At 43.8% G+C, this 17657-nt stretch overlaps 1 protein-coding gene across 4 annotated transcripts in view; it reads left to right on the top strand.

Annotated features, from left to right (window-relative positions):
- LOC126334765 (uncharacterized) overlaps window positions 1-17657 on the top strand; it is a 1160035-nt gene that overhangs the window by 1090040 nt on the left and 52338 nt on the right. For all 4 annotated transcript variants that reach the window (XM_049997344.1, XM_049997343.1, XM_049997345.1 and 1 more), the window contains 2 exons: window positions 1916-2176; window positions 11017-11324. In XM_049997344.1, the coding sequence (XP_049853301.1) occupies window positions 1916-2176; window positions 11017-11324 (569 nt within the window). The remainder of the gene's footprint in view (window positions 1-1915; window positions 2177-11016; window positions 11325-17657) is intronic.

The following is a 17657-nucleotide window of genomic DNA, read 5'->3' as shown; positions in this document are numbered from 1 at the left end:
TCTCATTTATCGTAGAATTGTCATCAGTAATGAGACTCGCTTCGAACTGAGACCCGATGGCCAGCAAAGACGTGTCTGGAGACGCCCCGCACAGCGGTAGGATTCCAACCTGACTGTCACCTTCCACACAGCCCGACAACCTGGAGTGATGGTGTGGGGTGATATTTGATGTCATTGCAAAAACTTCTCGGTTGTCGTCCACGACAGCCTTACAGCATAGCGGTACGTCGACGATATTCTGTGCCTCTGGTAGTTGCCCTTCATGGCAAGCTATACTGGGCTTCCATTTCAGCGACAAGATGCCGTCCCACAGTTGGTGAGAGTTTCTACCGCTTGTCTTCGTGCTTGCCAAAGCAAGTCGCCGGATCTCTCCCCAATTGAAAACGTTTGGAACATTATGGATAGGGCCCTCTCACCTGCTCGGGAGTTTGACGATCTAACGCTCCATTTGGAGGGTACTGGGCACTACAACCCTCAGGAGGACATCTAACAACTCTTTCAGTCCATGCCAAGCCGAAGGACTGCTTGCTTAAGGGCCAAAGTTGGACCAACACGTTATCGAGTTGCTCAGTTTCTGTAGTTCTTTCGCTTTAATAAATTATCCAATTTTTTTTGAATCTGTAGTCATTTGTTTGCCTGTTCATATACAACGCATCTATCGATTAAGGTTTTCCGCCGTATTCGGATAATTCTTTCGTGGTGAGTAGATTTTTCTGATTTATGGACACCAAAATATCTTCCATCAGCGTAAATTTTGCCCGTTCGGTTGTGAATTGTTACGTTTTATCCTGCCAAGTAACATCTAGACTTATCGTACGACAAATTATTTTACGTATTGTGTCGTAATCGGGTCTCCAAATTATGCTCATACGCCCTTGAACGGTCAGAGCTCGGTTTAGTTCAAAAAATGGTTCAAATGGCTCTGAGCACTATGGGACTTAATATCTGAGGTCATCAGTCCCCTAGAACTTACAACCACTTAAACCTAACTAACGTAAGGGCATCACACACATCCGTGCCCGAGGTGGGATTCGAACCTGCGATCGTTGCAGTCACGCGGTTCCATACTGAAGCGCCTAGAACCGCTTGGCCACCCCGGCCGGTGCCGCACTATCCAGTCGGATTAAATGAAGATCACTAGCCTAGTTTTTAATCCGCGAAACAGAGTTTAATTTCACAACATAAGACGTAAAAGTCAAAAACCACTGAAGCTACCTACCTACTCTCAGTTATGTTCCTAGACCTGACCACAGGGTTGGGAAGATTTTAGTTGGTATCAAATAACTTTATTAAGTCCGTATCGTTCATTTAAACCGTATCTATTCTGTCCAAGAAACACTAAGATAAAAAAAAAACGAAAGAAACAGCGCTCACACATGCACAACATTTACCAAGGAGAAAACATGCACAACATTCATAGAGACAAAAAGAAACAGTGCCTGAGGAAAGATCGGCGCCCGTGGACGGGAACGCAGTTCTGATTGTTTCAGTCTTCCGTATCGTACTTAGGTACTTGGTTGGTCGCAATGGGTCGAGAGACCCAGACTTCAAACTACAGGGTGTATCAAGAAGAATCACCCGACTTGGCAGTTCTATATCTCTGAAACTAACAAACATATACAATGAATTTTGTTTTTTGATGAACGGTAAATTACAATAGTGTTTCCTAATACCTTCCCATAGGTGTTCTGTATGCCCCATGAGATGTACGGCAAAGATCAGTGCGGTATTCGAATTGTCAAGAAGCTTAGTAGAGTGTATCTACGGACGTTTCGTTGACACTTGTTGATGGCCCAGCATTGAAATCTGCAGCAATTTGCGGAAGGGCTGCTCGTTTTAGTATTTGCCACTGTGCTAATACGGCGAGCCCTCGGACGTATCGGTGAGTTACGGGCAGCGTTTGTTGTGCGGCCAGGTGATCCGCGAGAACTGGAACCTGAAGTACAGCGCGTGCTTCGTGCTGTGCCCGCTGGGCCGCAACCTGAGCGCGCCCTCCTCGGTGTCGGTGGTGAGCCGGCTGCGGCTGCCGCCCGCCAACCGCCTGCTGGTGCGCAACACGCCGACCGACCCCGAGCTGCGCAACGGCTCCGCGCAGGGGCAGCCGCAGCAGCAGCCGCCGACGCCGCCGGAGGGACTCGCCGTCTGCGTCAAGCCGCTGCACTTCTCCTACAACCAGGTGCGTGCCGCGGCGTGCTGTAGTCGCCTACGTACACTACTGGCCATTAAAACTGCCACACCACGAAGATGGCGTGCTACAGACGCGAAATTTAACCGAAAGGCACAAGGCGCTGTGATATGCAAATGATTAGCTTTTCAGAGCATTCACACAAGGTTGGCGCCGGTGGCGACACCTACAACGTGCTGACATGAGGAAAGTTCTCAACCGATTTCTCATGCACAAACAGCAGTTGACCGGCGTTACCTGGTGTAACGTTGTTGCGATGCCTCGTGTAAGGAGCAGAAATGCTTACCATCACGTTTCCAACTTTGATATAAGTCTGATTGTAGCCTAACGCGATTGCGGTTTATCGTATCGCGACATTGCTGCTCCCGTTGGTCGACATCCAATGACTGTTAGCAGAATATGTAATCGGTGGGTTCAGCAAGGTAATACGGAACGCCGTGCTGGACCCCAACGGCCTCGTATCACTAGCAGTCGAGATGACAGGCACCTTATCCGCGTGTCTGTAACGGATCGTGCGGCCACGTCTCCATCCCTGAGGCAACAGATGGGGACGTTTGCAAGACAACAACCATCTGCACCAACAGTTCGACCACGTTTGCAGCAGCATGGACTATCAGCTCGTAGACCATGGCTGCGGTTACCCTTGACACTGCATCACAGACAGGAGCGCCTGCAATGATGTACTCAACGACAAACTTGGGTGCGCGAATGGCAAAACGTCATTTTTTCGGATGAATCCAGGTTCTGTTTACAGCATCGTGATGGTCGCATCCGTGTTTGGTGACATCGCGGTAAACGCACATTGGAAGCGTGTATTCGTCATCGCCATACTGGCGTATCACCCGGAGGGATGGTATGGAGTGCCATTGCTTACACGTCTCGGTCACCTCTTGTTCACATTGACGGCACTTTGAACAGTGGATGTTACATTTCAGATGTGTTATGACCCGTGGCTCTACCTTTCATTCGATCCCTGCGAAACCCTACATTTCAGCAGGATAATGTACAACCGTATGTTGCAGGTCCTGTACGGGACCTTTCTGCATACAGAAAATGTTTGACTGATGCCCTGGCCAGCACATTCTCCAGATCTCTCACCAATTGAAAACGTCTGGTCAATGGTGGCCGAGCAACTGGCTCGTCACAATACGCTAGTCACTAGTCTTCATGAACTGTGGTATCGTCTTGAAGCTTCATGGGCAGCTGTACCTGTACACGCCATCCAAGTTCTGTTTGTCTCAATCCCAAGCGTATCAATGCCGTTATTACGGCCAGGGTTGGTTGTGTGGGTACTGATTTCTCAGGATCTATGTACCCAAATTGCGTGAAAATGTAACACATGTCAGTTCTAGTATACTTGTTCAATGAATACCCGTTTATCGTCTCCATTTCTTCTTGGTGTAGCAATTTTAATGGCCAGTTGTGTATAAAGTCCGGTGTTTCTTTCAGTGTATTTTTTTTTAATTTTTGTTTACTTTATGGTTTAAAAACCGGTGAAGTGAAGATCTCACAAGAACTTGTCTTTATCTGGATGGATTACTAGTTTCGGCTAACGATCTAACTGGATGGATTACTAATTTTGGCGAACAACCTAGCCATCTTCAGAACGTAAATGTTCTTGATTAGTATTGGTGTCATTATGGTTTCACCCATCACTAAAATCTCTCTTAAAATAAAAACACCGTACATGTCAGCTTTTCATCGTTCATGGGCAGTGGATCTGAACATATAAAACGGAAGCATTATGCTGTTAAACCTTGGTAACTGACACAATCAGTATTCACTTCATCTCGTATACAGCACTCCGTTTTCAGTCCACAAATGACCTATCGGGACAGTCCGACCGCCGTGTCATCCTCAGTTGAGGATGCGGATAGGAAGGGCGTGTGGTCAGCACACCGCTCTCCCGGTTGTCATGATGGTTTCCTATGACCGGAGCTGCTACTGTTCGGTCGAGTAGCTCCTCAATTGGCATCACAAGGCAGAGTGCACCCCGAAAAACGGCAACAGCGCACGGCGGCCCGGATGGTAACCCATCCGAGTGGCGGCCACACCCGACAGCCCTTAACTTCGGTGATCTGGCGGGAACCACCGGTGTGTCCACTGCGGCACGGCCGTTGCCCATCTCGTATACAGGGTGTTCGAAAGTTCATGGTACACTTCATCTCATGTACAGATGTATACACTTCTAGAGGTTTTAGAAGGGACTTAGTAAATCAAGTTTTACTAAGGAATCCATGTCCGGAAACGTCATCCAACGGCGCTGCAGAACGTCAGAATTATAGGCGCCGGCACATGATGTTACAAACTTTCAAGGATTATGCAGAAGGATAAACACTGGGTTATCAAAAAGTCAGCATAAATTTGAAAACTTAATAAACCACGGAATAATGTAGATAGAGAGGTAAAAATTGACACACATGTTTGAATGACTTGGGGTTTTATTACAACAAAAAAAGTTCACAAAACGTCCGACAGATGGCGCTGGACAGCAAAACGTCTGTGGCTGCGCATGACAATCGTGTATAAAAGGAGCTGTAAAGAGAGAGAGAATCAGATGCCCCAGCAATCGCAGCATGTAGACGTTACCTGAAAAGGCGCTTTTAGTGAAGCTGTATTATCAGAACGGGAAATGTGCTAGTTCAGCGTTACGATCCTATCGCCATAGGAAGGGGATTCGAGCGGGTAAAGGTCCGTTGACAAATGCAGCTGTGGCGAGAATGATTTCGAAGCTAGAAGCCACGGGTCGTTCAGACGATAGACCCCATACTGGCCGACCGAGCACAAGGCGTAATGCTTCTGAGACAGTTCAGGAAAAAATGGAGACTGTAGCGGGTTCGTCTATGCACGGGGAAGTCAGCGCTCGTGCAGTCGCACGTCGCACCAGCAATCCATACACGACTGTTTGTTTGGCCTTTAGGCGTACCCTCCGATGCTATCCGTACAAAATCCATCGGCATCATGAAATCTTAACTGGCGATTTAGTGAAGCGGAGGGCATTTGCAGTGTGGGCGTTTCAAAAAATGGCGGAAGATGACGATTGGTTGAGTAACGTGTTGTCGACCGAAGAAGCTCATTTCCCACTCCGAGGGTCTGTCAACGCCCACAACTGCAGAATTTGGGCTACCGAAAATCCTAAAACTGTCGTGGAAACTCCATTGCACGAAGAGAAAGTCACGGTATGGGTTGGATTTACCACATCTACCGTTATCGGGCCTATTTTCTTCAAGGGAATGCGTGATTCTGGCTTTATAACTGCTACCGTGACTGGTGAGAGGTACGCCGATATGTTACAGAATCGCATCATCTCCAGCCTGACTGATAAATACCTGCTGGAACGTACGTTGTTTATGCAGGATGGCGCTCCACCCCATGTTGCTAGACGCGTGAAAGATCTCTTGCGCGCGTCGTTTGGTGATGATCGTGTGCTCAGCCGCCACTTTCGTCATGCATGGCCTCCCAGGTCCCCAGACCTCAGTCCGTTCGATTATTGGCTTTGGGGTTACTTGAAGTCGCAAGTGTATCGTTATCGCCCGACACCTCTAGGGATGCTGAAAGACAACATCCGACGCCAATGCCTCACCATAACTCCGGACATGCATTACAGTGCTGTTGACAACATTATTCCTCGACTACAGCTATTGTTGAGGAATGATGGTGGACAAATTGAGCATTTCGTGTAAAGAACATCATCTTTCCTTTGTCTTACTTTGTTATGCTAATTATTGCTATTCCGATCAGATGAAGCGCCATCTGTCGGACATTTTCACATTTTTTAACGTTTGTATTTTTTTGGTTCTAATAAAACCCCATGTCATTCCAAGCATGTGTGTCAATTTGTACCTGTCTATCTACATTATTCCGTGATTTATTCAGTTTTAAAATTTATACTGACTTTTTGATCACCCAGTATATCAAATTGAGGTAAGGGTCCATGTATCGGAAACGAAAGAGTCGAAAGTTATAGGTGAAAACCATTCTGATACCTTACAGTAGGAGATATGTACCACTAGAGTTGTTGCGAGGATTGTAGGGTAGGCAACTTTCAGAGGTGATAGAATGGACTAGAACAAGAGGATATGCCCAGTAAACATGGGCTCTGAAATGCATACCTTATGAGCTAGTTCAATAGAGATGTGTTTTTCACGAGCGAAGATGGACAAGTGCCCATAGCTCATCATGTATACACTTTTGAGCCCCTATTTACTGGTCATTTTTTCCTGTCTTGGTCCATACTACCACATCTCAACGTTACATTCTCTACATTCCTAGCAGCAACCTTACTGGTACATGTATTTCACTGTCAGAGATATCAGAATGATATTCGCGTATAACTTTGGACTTATTCGTTTCAGAACCAGGGTCCCTTACCTCAAATTAACACATTTATTGGTCTCTGTCGTCCCTGAAAGTTCGTAACATAATTACGAAATCATTCTGTGTGTACATACATTTACAGGCGCCGGCGCCTGTAACTTTGACGCTTTGTGGCGTCGTTGGATGACGTTTCTGGATAAGGGTTACCATGTAAAGCGTGATGCACTAAGTCCTCTGTACTACCTCTAGAAGTGTGAAAGATGAATAGTGAAACACCCTGTATGTGATGATCTCTGTTACGAGACGAAGTAAAAAGTACTGATTGTGTCAGTTACCAATGTTTAATTGCATAACGCCTTTGTTTTACACTGCCCACGACCGATAAAAAGATGTGATGTGTGGCGTTTTCATTTTAAGAGAGATTTTAATGATGTGTGAAGCCGTAGTGACACAATCACTAATCAAGAATGTTTTACGATCTGAAGATGGATAGACTGTTAGCCTAAAATTTTAATCCAGCCGCATGAAAAAGATAACATGTGAGATTTTGACTTAATGGGATTTCAGATGTTAATATAAATCAAAGATTTACAACAGATAACGTATCTCCTGGTTGACAATGTCAACGAACTTGCTTTTTTTTACATGTTTTTCTAATAGGAGTGAGCGGCAATGAGCTGCCCTGTTAATGGACTGCAATCGAGTCTACTGATGAAAATAATATGTTCCCTAACCGTTGTTGTATACAACTATTCCTTAGATGTTGTTGTGCCGATTTACTATTTATTATTTGCAACAAAAATTTAGGCTTAAAACTGAACCTGAAAAGGTGAGCTCAGGCTGTTTATTTTCAGGATCCCCTTCACTGGTTAAAAGAGGGAGGGTGTTACATTAAACCACAAAGCACTTGCCTGATATTTATCAAACTTTGTGGATAAGTTCGTCAGATGCTGAATGATTAAAATTTCGTTTCATTTGTAACTGAAGTCCATTATCAACGTCAGTATGAGTTGTGACCCAAACGGGCAAGAATACATCCCTACATTCGTTGTGGATTGGAAGGAAAACGAGACTCCTAACATCATCTTGAGGAAGACATATTACGACAGTTCTTGAAGACTACTGTTTGGAATCTAGCATGAAAGTGTGCGTATTCTCGTAACATTCAAGGCACGCTCTATGCCTGACAAATCAGTGCAGGTCATTCAAGGATTTGTACATTCCTCAATGGTCTGTGGTGTGAAATGGAGCGCAGGGCCTTGTAACATCTTACTGGAATATGCCCTTCGGTACCTTTCTTGATCATGAAAGGTATGACAATACATTTTGACACGTAGTCGCGATCATTCAGGCTTCCTTCAGCAATTGCCGAAACGTTTCAGTTGTTATTTTCAGTGGTTACCCATTCCACGGTTTCAAGAGTTGGATAGGTATGGGCCTCTAGAATCGCTACTTCTTGTTACCTTGCACCGTAACTTCTACAGACACGTTGCCGTCGATGTGACCGCCACAAACGAAAGTGACACTCTCCTTCTATACCATAAAATGCTATTCAGTGTCCTAGTTGTCTTTGGCTGAATAACAAGCAAGTCTCTGTCAGCGATAAAGGGCAGAGTGGAAACCCTGTATCTGAGGAACCCTCCACCACCCCCTCCGCCCTCACATAACGCCTAGGCGTATTCCAGCAGTTGTCATCCACCTATTCGCCAGAGGTGATATTCTTGTGCTGCAGCCCCTCTGGAAAGGACTGTAGACTCTGTTGCAGTGAATACACCTCAGTGCTATCATTTCACTTCAGCCAACAATCTGTGCGCTCTGTTGGTATAACTCTCCCATGTCCCTCACGCCGATGATTCAACGTTTCTGAAAATACGGAGGAGCGCAGTAAGCTGCCACGTGGACGCCCTCTGGGTACGTTATCTTGTGATTTCCACCGGAAAACTTGCAGTAACATTAGACGCACACAATAGCAACTACTGTTCCTCTTAGAATGGCTTTAACTCTACTCAAAATACATACCCGTGAACATGAAATTTTAATCAACGCGTCCCTAAGGTATGGAAATGCTGGACTATCCGTTTGGTATTGCTCAATAAAGACGTTCATGGTGTAACATGTACTATATTCGTAAGTGTATATTCCAGAAGAGACAGCAAAGGACTTGGAAGACAGGTGAACCGTATGAATAGTTTCTTAAAAAAAGGTTAAAAGATGGTCATAAAAAAACAAGGGTAATGGATTTTACTCATATTAGGCGATGCTGAAGAGATCAGATTAGAATATGAGATATTCAAAGAAGTCGATGAGTTGCTCTGTTTGTGCAACAAACTGATGGTCGAAGTAATGAGGATCTGATACGCAGACTAGCCATAGCAAGGAACCTGTTTCCGAAAAAAATGAATTTGTGGACATCGAAAATAAATTTAAGTGTTAGTAAATCAATTCTGGAGGTACTTATACCCTTCAAAATGTCGAGATGTCAACTAACACTTCATTCGTTTCGTGTAGATAGATGTCAAAGTTTCAGTAACTCATTATCCAGTTGTCTCTCTACCTACAGTAGTGATTTTTTTAAGTGGTCCTAGTCAATGCTTATCGCAGTGAACATCAATGAACGTTTACAAAATCATTGTAATAAAAGTGTGACTTAGCTGAGTTAAACTTTACCCTATCTCACTCTCTGTACAACAGCTGTTGCTAACAATGTCTGATAACTACAAAAGACTGGTATGTGACATGCTATTCAAGCCTTTCATGCATTATCACGTGTCACTGACATCTACACTTGGGTATTCAGTTAATTTGTAAGAGCAAATTTCCTTTTTCTTGTTTTTATCCCCTTCCAAAAATGAATCATTTATATGACAGATATTTTCCCCGTGAGAAACCTAATATTTGTTGGGATGATAAGATCTAACAAATGAAATGCAATAATTATGCACATATTCATCTTTGTTTTTCATTACTTACAAGAAAAATAATTCAACAATAAAAAATAAGCCCATTTCAAATCCAATACAATGCAGTCAGCTTATGTATCATTTCTTCATAATGAAATCCAACCCCATGGTAACTTCATAATATTCTTGATCCACACTATACATGTTCTCGTACTTGAACATGTCACTGACATATTTCTTCTTATTTTGTGCTAATAATAGTTCAATGTTGTGCAATTTTTGGTTTAATCAACTATCCAGTCAATGCTGTACATTCATTATGTTCAGAAGCGAAAGTTGTGCCGTTTGCTCGTATCCCTTCTCGGTGAAATTAAGAGTTGACTTTTATAGTTCCGATAGTGTTTCAGTGCGTGTTGTTTGGTATGAAATATGTGCTACACTTTGTCTCAAGTCCAACGATTTTTGAAGAAAATATCAGCTCCAATTGCACTTTTCTTTTTATTTAAAGCCACGGCCGGTTTCCATCCCTAAGACTATTATTTAATCTTATATATGAGCACCCTGAGAGGGCACATGCATATATTTAGTTACGTTTCAGTGGAAAAATCTGCACTGCTTTCAACATCTGAATTTTCTGGGTTATGTGGTGGCCCGGAACCTTCAAATGATTCAGCTATCGAATCATTATTTGCATCCATTATTATTTATTATTAACACTATACAAACAGTGAACAAGAGCAGCAATGCTTTTAATGATTTGCGAATAACAGAAGCCATGCTGAGCTGCTAAAAAGGTGAATCTGAAATCACTCACTACAGCACTCGTAACTCTGTCGTTCATAAGTAAAATTCACCTGTAGAAACACGTTTTCATCTGTCAAATAGAAACTCGTTTTGCCAACGATTCAAACAAAGTGATATCAGTTGCAACTTCGAATTTCTTGTAACTCGGCTATTTCTCCACAAACAGCAGCACGTATACGAGTACGTTCTACATGTAGCAGAAGTCAGAATCTTGTCACACTAAGAACTCATCTTTTCTATTTTGTCAGTTGGAACATTGTTATTCGAAAGGATCTATTCGTCTAGAGTGTTGAAGTGAAACGTGGTCAATAATCCGTTCAGACAGGAGCAGAATAAAAGCTTTTAAAATGTTGTTCAATAGAATAATGTAGAAGAATAGTTGGGTTGTTCGGTACTGATGAGGAGATACTGAATGTACCTGTGGAGAAGAGACATTTACAGCACAACTTGGCTAAAAGAAGGGATAGGTTGATCGGATATGCTCTGACGCATGAAGAAATTGTCGGTTTCGTGTTGGAGGAAAGTTTTGGTGGGGGGGAGGGGGGGAGACACCAAAGGATGGATACAGTAGGTTCAGATGGATGTAGGTTGCGATAGTTATTCGGAGATAAAGAGGCGTGCTTAAGATATATTAGCTAAAAGAGTCTTCAGACTGAAGACAAGACTAGCAACATGTAAGACATTGTGCCCTTTTAAGGGTTCCTCTCTTACCTTCTTAAGGTTTATCGTTTCTATCCCTCGTGTCCGTATCAGGCACGACCAGAGTAGTTTTGCAGACGAGTGAGACCTGTGTGCTGGTTGGTGCGGCAGGCGCTGCAGCTGGTGGAGTTCCTGGAGCTGAACTCGGTGCTGGGCGCGCGCCACTTCACGCTGTACAACCACACGCTGGGCCCGGCCGTGGACTGCGTGCTGCGCGACTACGTGGCTCGCGGCACCGTCACGCTGCTGCCCTGGCAGCTCAACATGGCCTCGCAGAAGGAGATCCGCACCGAGGGCCTGTTCGCCGCGCTCAACGACTGCCTCTACCGCAGCATGTACCGCTACTCGCACGCCGCCCTCATAGACCTCGACGAGTTCATCATCCCGCGCCACAACGACACCATCCCCCAGCTGCTCAGGTGAGCTCCCGCCGCCGGCCGTGCTGTTGCGTGGTCGTACTTCTCTTTCTCATTCTTGTTTCTTTTCATTTGCTACGGATACAGAGAAACCATGGTGGAGGGGAACAACCTGGGAGTATCATCAACTAGGGGGCGTCGAATCGAACAGTACTTTCCAAATAACCAGATATCCGAGGCGTATTATTGTGGAGATTCTGTTAATAAAACGACAGCCGATCGGCAGCTTGCTTGTGGAAGTGTATCCGGTAGCCGAACGTATTTCCGTGTGTCTATCAGTGTTGTTTTGTGCGGCTAATCAGTTGTTTTGTTATGCAATGGTGCTTGTGCTCCGCTATTTCATGTTCCAGTGTGCTCTCTATACAGTAGTAAAAGTCAAAGCATTTTAACTCTGAACACGCCTTATACACTCTAATACACAAAAGAGTAAACCGAATGCCATGGAAATCGGTAGATGTTATGTATATGTACAGAAAAACAAATGATTACAACTTCAGGAAAATTGGATGACTTATTCAAGAGAAAGAGCACCACTAATTGGGCCCGGCAGCTGTGGCCGACTGGTTCTAGGCGCTTCAGTCCGGAACCGCGCGACCGCTACGGCCGCAGGTTCGAATCCAGTCCTTAGGTTAGTTAAGTAATTCTAAATCTAGGAGACTGATGACCTCAGATGTCAAGTCCCATAGTGCTCAGAGCCATTTGAACCATTTTTGAGTACGCGGTGGCTCGGCCTGACGCTTAGGCCAACAGTTATTCAGCTTGGCACTGATTGAAGAGTTGTTGGATATCCTCCTGAGGGATATAGTGCCAAATTCTGTCCTCTTGGGGTGTATCCGGTCACGTCTACGGCCTTGAACCCTATTGACCGAACTAGAATTGTCTTTAGTGATGATTATCACCTTGAACTAAGCACTGATGACCAGCAAAGACGTGTGTGGAGATGCCCCCTTGCAGCAGTCGGATACCAACCTCATTCTCGCCCGTTATACAGCCCGACACTGCTGGTCTGGGATGCCACTTCGTTTCATAGCAGGACCGCCTCTGTTGTCGTCCGCGGTAGTCTTACATCACAGGGGTATGTCGACGGTATTCTTTGCCCCGCTTTGTTGCCCTTCACATCAAACCATCGTGGACCTAGATTTCAGCAAGGTAACGCCCGCCCGCACACGGCGAGAGTTTTTACTGTTGGTCTTTGTGCTTGCCAAATCCTACCTTCGCCAGCGGGGTCCTCCACCCAGATCAGGATTTTAACGATCTTATGAGTCAGTTTGATAGAATTTGGCACGATATCCATGAATAGAACATTCAGCAACTCTATCGATCAATGCCAAGCCGAATAACTGCATGCATCAGGGCCAGAGGTGGGCCAACGCATTAGTGACTTGCTCAATTTGTGAATTCCTTTCTCTTAAATAAATCATCCAATTGTTCTGAAATTGTAATCATTTGTTTGTAAATTACATCTTCCAACATCCGTCCTATTCGGGTAATTTATTCGTTGTTCATTTTTTCTTTTTGTACTGTTTTACTGCTTTATCAGCTTGCTAGATTCAACACATCATTTGTTGTTAAAATTACATTTGTTGCCGGGTTCCGAGCGAAGCTCTTCATCAGAACATCATATAAAATGCATTAATAAATAGTATTGTGTCATAAATACAATTATATTCTCTAAATATGGACAACAACTGTCTCGACCGCAAAAACATTTATTTTGATGGTAACTGGCTTCGCTCAGATTTTGGGCATCCTCATACTTTTTGACGTTCGTGGAGTTGCAATACCCCCTCTATTCACTGCCACCGCTACCTCATGGCATGAGAGTCTGAAGACGGTCAAAAACTGACCGAAACCCGTTACAATAAAAAGAAAACTTTTTGCGGTCGAGACTGTTTGTGTCCATTTTTGAAGTACTCTTTGCAAGATCGATGTTCTCCACGAGAAATGTTCTCAAAAATTAATTTTATTTCGACACCGGTGCTCCGAAACGCGTCAGAAAATATAATTCTAACAAGTGATTTGTCCATTTTAGTGACCTAATGAAGCAGTAACGTAAGACGTGCATAGAGTTTACTAAATGATCGCAGGCCTCCTGAGCGACTCTGTGGCGCAACTGAAATTAAAACATTTGGCCTTTTATTTCGTTATCAGTAACATTACATCGCGCAGAGCCACATGCTGACAGAATGCTGTTTCTACAGCATAGCTTACTACCTTAACAACTAAATGTCGTTACGGTACTTCCAGCAAAGCTCATTTAATAACCAAGCTTTACCTAGTGAATATCGTTGAAAATTCGCGTCTAAGGTTACAAACCATGTAGAGGAATTCAAAGTTTACCTATCCGTAACTGTTAAACTGAGACCATTATCTTCAGCTAATTTAATAAGTAACTGAGATCCTTGGCGTAACAGGTATAACTAGTGCACGTTAGTTAAAATGTACACACACTGATCGGCAGTCGTTTCACGGCTGTAAGTCTACAATGGTGCATTTCCGACCTTCGGTTATTTGGGAGAATTTCACTCGATTCACGCCCCCTGTGATGGTCTGAAATTTTTATCATGTACTTTATCTCAGAGCTGTATAATTACTACGAATTTTTTGGCAATTACACCAACATCGAAAATAAATCGTAATCTCTCCATCCTGTCAAAAAGTAAAGATTGAAGGATTTACGTCGTACTTAAAAGTACTCGACGTGAGACCCATGTGAAATATAGCACACGCCCCGACGATAGATGATACTTGTCCAGCTACACACATGAACCTGGTCTGCGCTCTTAATTCTGGCAGCATCTTTGATAATATTAGCAAACTTGCAGTTCATGAAATCACATACTGAGAGATCCCACGAATAGAATGGCAAACGTCCAGAAGAACGGAAGATATTCCCCATCTTGGTGGAAATTTTTCTTCACTTCATCGCGTAAACCAATACCCAAGTATAATTATCCTGTGGTAGTTTCTCTCGCAAAGGAAAATTAACGAAACGCACGTCATTTAGAGATGGTACAGAATACAGCTACTTCTGAGCTATCACATCGCGATTGCATGGGGGTCCTTTCTACCCAACCCCGCAACCGCTTCTCTGTTTCCAAATTACGTTATGTATATTGACATTACCAGTTAAATGAACTCAGTACTTCATCCATAATACCTTCTTACAAGTAATACTTATGCTTTTCAGCAATGTCCGTAAAACTGTCTTGTTACATGGTCGTTTGGGTTCGGCTTTTATAGCAATTGTGACCTGCAGGTGAGCCGTTTCAGACGTGATAACGCCGCTGGTGCTCTCGGTGCCAGCCTTTGGGTAACAAGGTAGATGCCCTGACAATAGCCCCGTTCTCTCCAGACACCGTCAAGCTGGGCTGGCCACTTCAGTCATAGGAATATTCATGTAATTTTTTTTCTATAAGAGTTTCGTTACTTCCAACCACGTTACCACGACTGAGTAGATGCATTGTAACACACACCAAACGTACAAAAGAGTGTTTGACGATAACCGAATACTGCGCAGAACTCTGCTATGTAACTGACGTTGACTACATCTAAGGTCGAACTAAAATACTATATTTATTTCCTTATTACACGTGTAAGAACATTTATTTGCGTTTACTATTTGCGAAAATATTGTCTTATTGAATCTGGTACCATCAGACCATCTTATATATCATCCTCGTCACCCAAAATAGTTGCCTTCTTGCGTTACATTTAGCTTTCAGCTTGAAAGAGAGACAGACGTCATTAATATACGGAGCAGTTTCGGGGTGAAGTAAACTAGGCTGTTTAATGTCGTAATGAAAATAGATCTTTTTCACATAGATACCTTGTTTAATCATGTATTTTTGTTGCTGGTACATTATATTATGACCCAGAACTGTTGGGCTACTTCTCGAACGCAGTTTCGGTTGGTATCCGGATTATGAGAATATATGAACTAAATTTTATCCGTCACCTATTATATCGCCGTTTTGGCCAACATACGAAGACCTCTGTGCCAGAGTCATGCTTTGTTGAACACCTTTCGTGAACAGGAGTCAAAACTTAAATATTTGCCATAGTATATCAGATATTATGTGTGAAGGAAGAGAACTGTTTCACTCAAGTAGAGCTTAATCTATGTGTGGTGTCTTTCAGAGAGAAGCTATCTTTCCTCAAGAATTACGGCCGCAGCATTTTTGTTTATTTTTCGTTTTTTCTTTTGAAATCTTTTTCTAAATAATGTAGGGTAACGTACCCACTATACAGTATCCATCTTTCTTGTTTCAAATTTCGTGACATTCTCCGGGAACAACACCAGAAAGGGAATAAAAGACCAGTAACTCTCTTTGTGTATTTCCCAGCAGAATGAACATGTAATAATGTGAAAACCAACCAGCATTTTTTTAGTAAGAGGGGAATTACAACTGATAAAGAAACTCCTTGATTGTCAGTTTAGTGCTTAAAACGGAACAGGGTCGATACGATTTGGGTGTTACTTCATTTATTAACGCTGATAATACAAGTGTTCATCGCTTAATGCAGTCAGTTTGAGATGATTGCATACAAGTGGTTTCGGTATGCTCGAATAGCTTCGCGCGAAGCTCTATGGCTCTCGAGACACGTAGGTGAGCAAACCCATACAAAAGCCAATGCTAAACGACCAACCACTTAATGTATTGTATTAGGTGAGAGGGGTTTTAGCCGGTTTTCAGAACCGTCTATGAAAATTGCCTGCTGGTTCCCCATCTCCACTTCAGAAATAACGCACAAATAGGCAAATCACAATTATTAACCGAACAAAGTTTATATGATTCATCGAACACGTGATTTTCAACCCTTACAGTAAGGGGCGCTCTTGCCCACAACTATGGACTAAAAGTGGGTGGACGATTGACTGTCATTTTTGGACCATTTTAAGGTGTATCCAGCAGAAGTCTGTATGTTACTCTTTGGTTTTGTGTTTTTAATATGCAAAATATTGATGATTGTTATAACGTCTGCACTAGTCCTACATAATATATTTGTCTTTCATAACGATAGACATTTCTCAAAGTTGCAGCAGATTAGCCGCATCCACCGCAAAAAATTCTAGACTTACTTATACCTTTCGGGCCTCAGGTTTGACCGAGAAATATACGCAACCACGTCAACTTCATTGCACTAGTGGTTGCCTTGACCCCATGGTGGAAGTATTGCTCGCATTGTAGCGTGTGTTACGGCAAATGCCACAGCCCAACCTAATTAAACGATCACTTCCTCTAAACCCCCTAATTCCCACGTATTGTAACGCTCAAGTTTGAAATTCGGCTCAAAGGCGCCTACAACCGTCCTCTGTGATGGCCTGCGACGTCAACCTCGGTCCCGACGACGGTTCAGGCCGCAAGGTGTTGACACTTGCAAAAAAAGCCACAGCTCAGTTCATGTGACGTGTTAGGTGAGTTGGTGATGTAACAGCGGCAACAAATTTTGCCACAATTCTGAGCACTTCCACCGTGTATGTGTCACGCGATCTTCATGTCGTCACACAGGGTCTTACCAAGATTTCACCCCTTCTTTTGACGCTTCTATGATGGATGGAGGTCAGAACCGCGACGACCGTTGTCGAAATCAAGCTGTTTTCTTCTGAGTGGCTGAGGAAAACATTTCAGACCCACCGACCCTCAGATCGCCACGCAAAGACCGCACGGGGTGGCACAAACGGCGTCATTGAAACAACCCCTTTACCTGGAGCGTTAATTCCCGCACATTTCTTGGTCGGAAACGACAGTTTGCTGTGCGGTGAGCGATAGGAAGACGTTCTTCCCAACCTTGGACACTACTGACGCCCTCAGGATTTCAACCATTTGTGTAGACCTGCATCTTTAGCGAACCTCATCACACCCGTTAGTAGCCCATCGAGACAACAATTTTTGCTTTTATGTACAGGCTGGAACCACTAGGGACCGTTCATTACAATGTCACGAAAGTTAAACGTGATCCAAAGCAGCTAAGAGGGCTTCTGCTTTTTCAGAGCCCCCGTCTTCTATCCTCCTCTAGCGCGATCAAGAGAGAATACGACATTGACACACACGTGAATAAAATTTCAAAGGGTCTCTCTCAGTTCGACAAAAACCTCGGTGACACCTGCCCTCCTTCACCGAGAATTTTAAAAATTCACACGTGCAAACAGAGCCCATTATGATGTCCTAGGAACTCTCCGATTCTGGATGGCCTACTATCAGGCATAAGAGCAGGGTTGTAGCGGGTAAACAGCACGTACTCTCGTCATGGATTGTGTCTGTACACTGTCTGCTCTGAAAAAGCACAAGAATCGTTAGCTGCTGTGGATCAGATTTCGTCGAATGGTTTTGA

Source organism: Schistocerca gregaria, chromosome 2 (genome assembly GCF_023897955.1).
Source record: "Schistocerca gregaria isolate iqSchGreg1 chromosome 2, iqSchGreg1.2, whole genome shotgun sequence".
NCBI classification, from domain to species: Eukaryota; Metazoa; Arthropoda; class Insecta; order Orthoptera; family Acrididae; genus Schistocerca; species Schistocerca gregaria.
The sequence above is the reverse complement of the archived record's forward strand: the minus strand, read 5'-3'. Positions and strand labels throughout refer to the sequence as shown.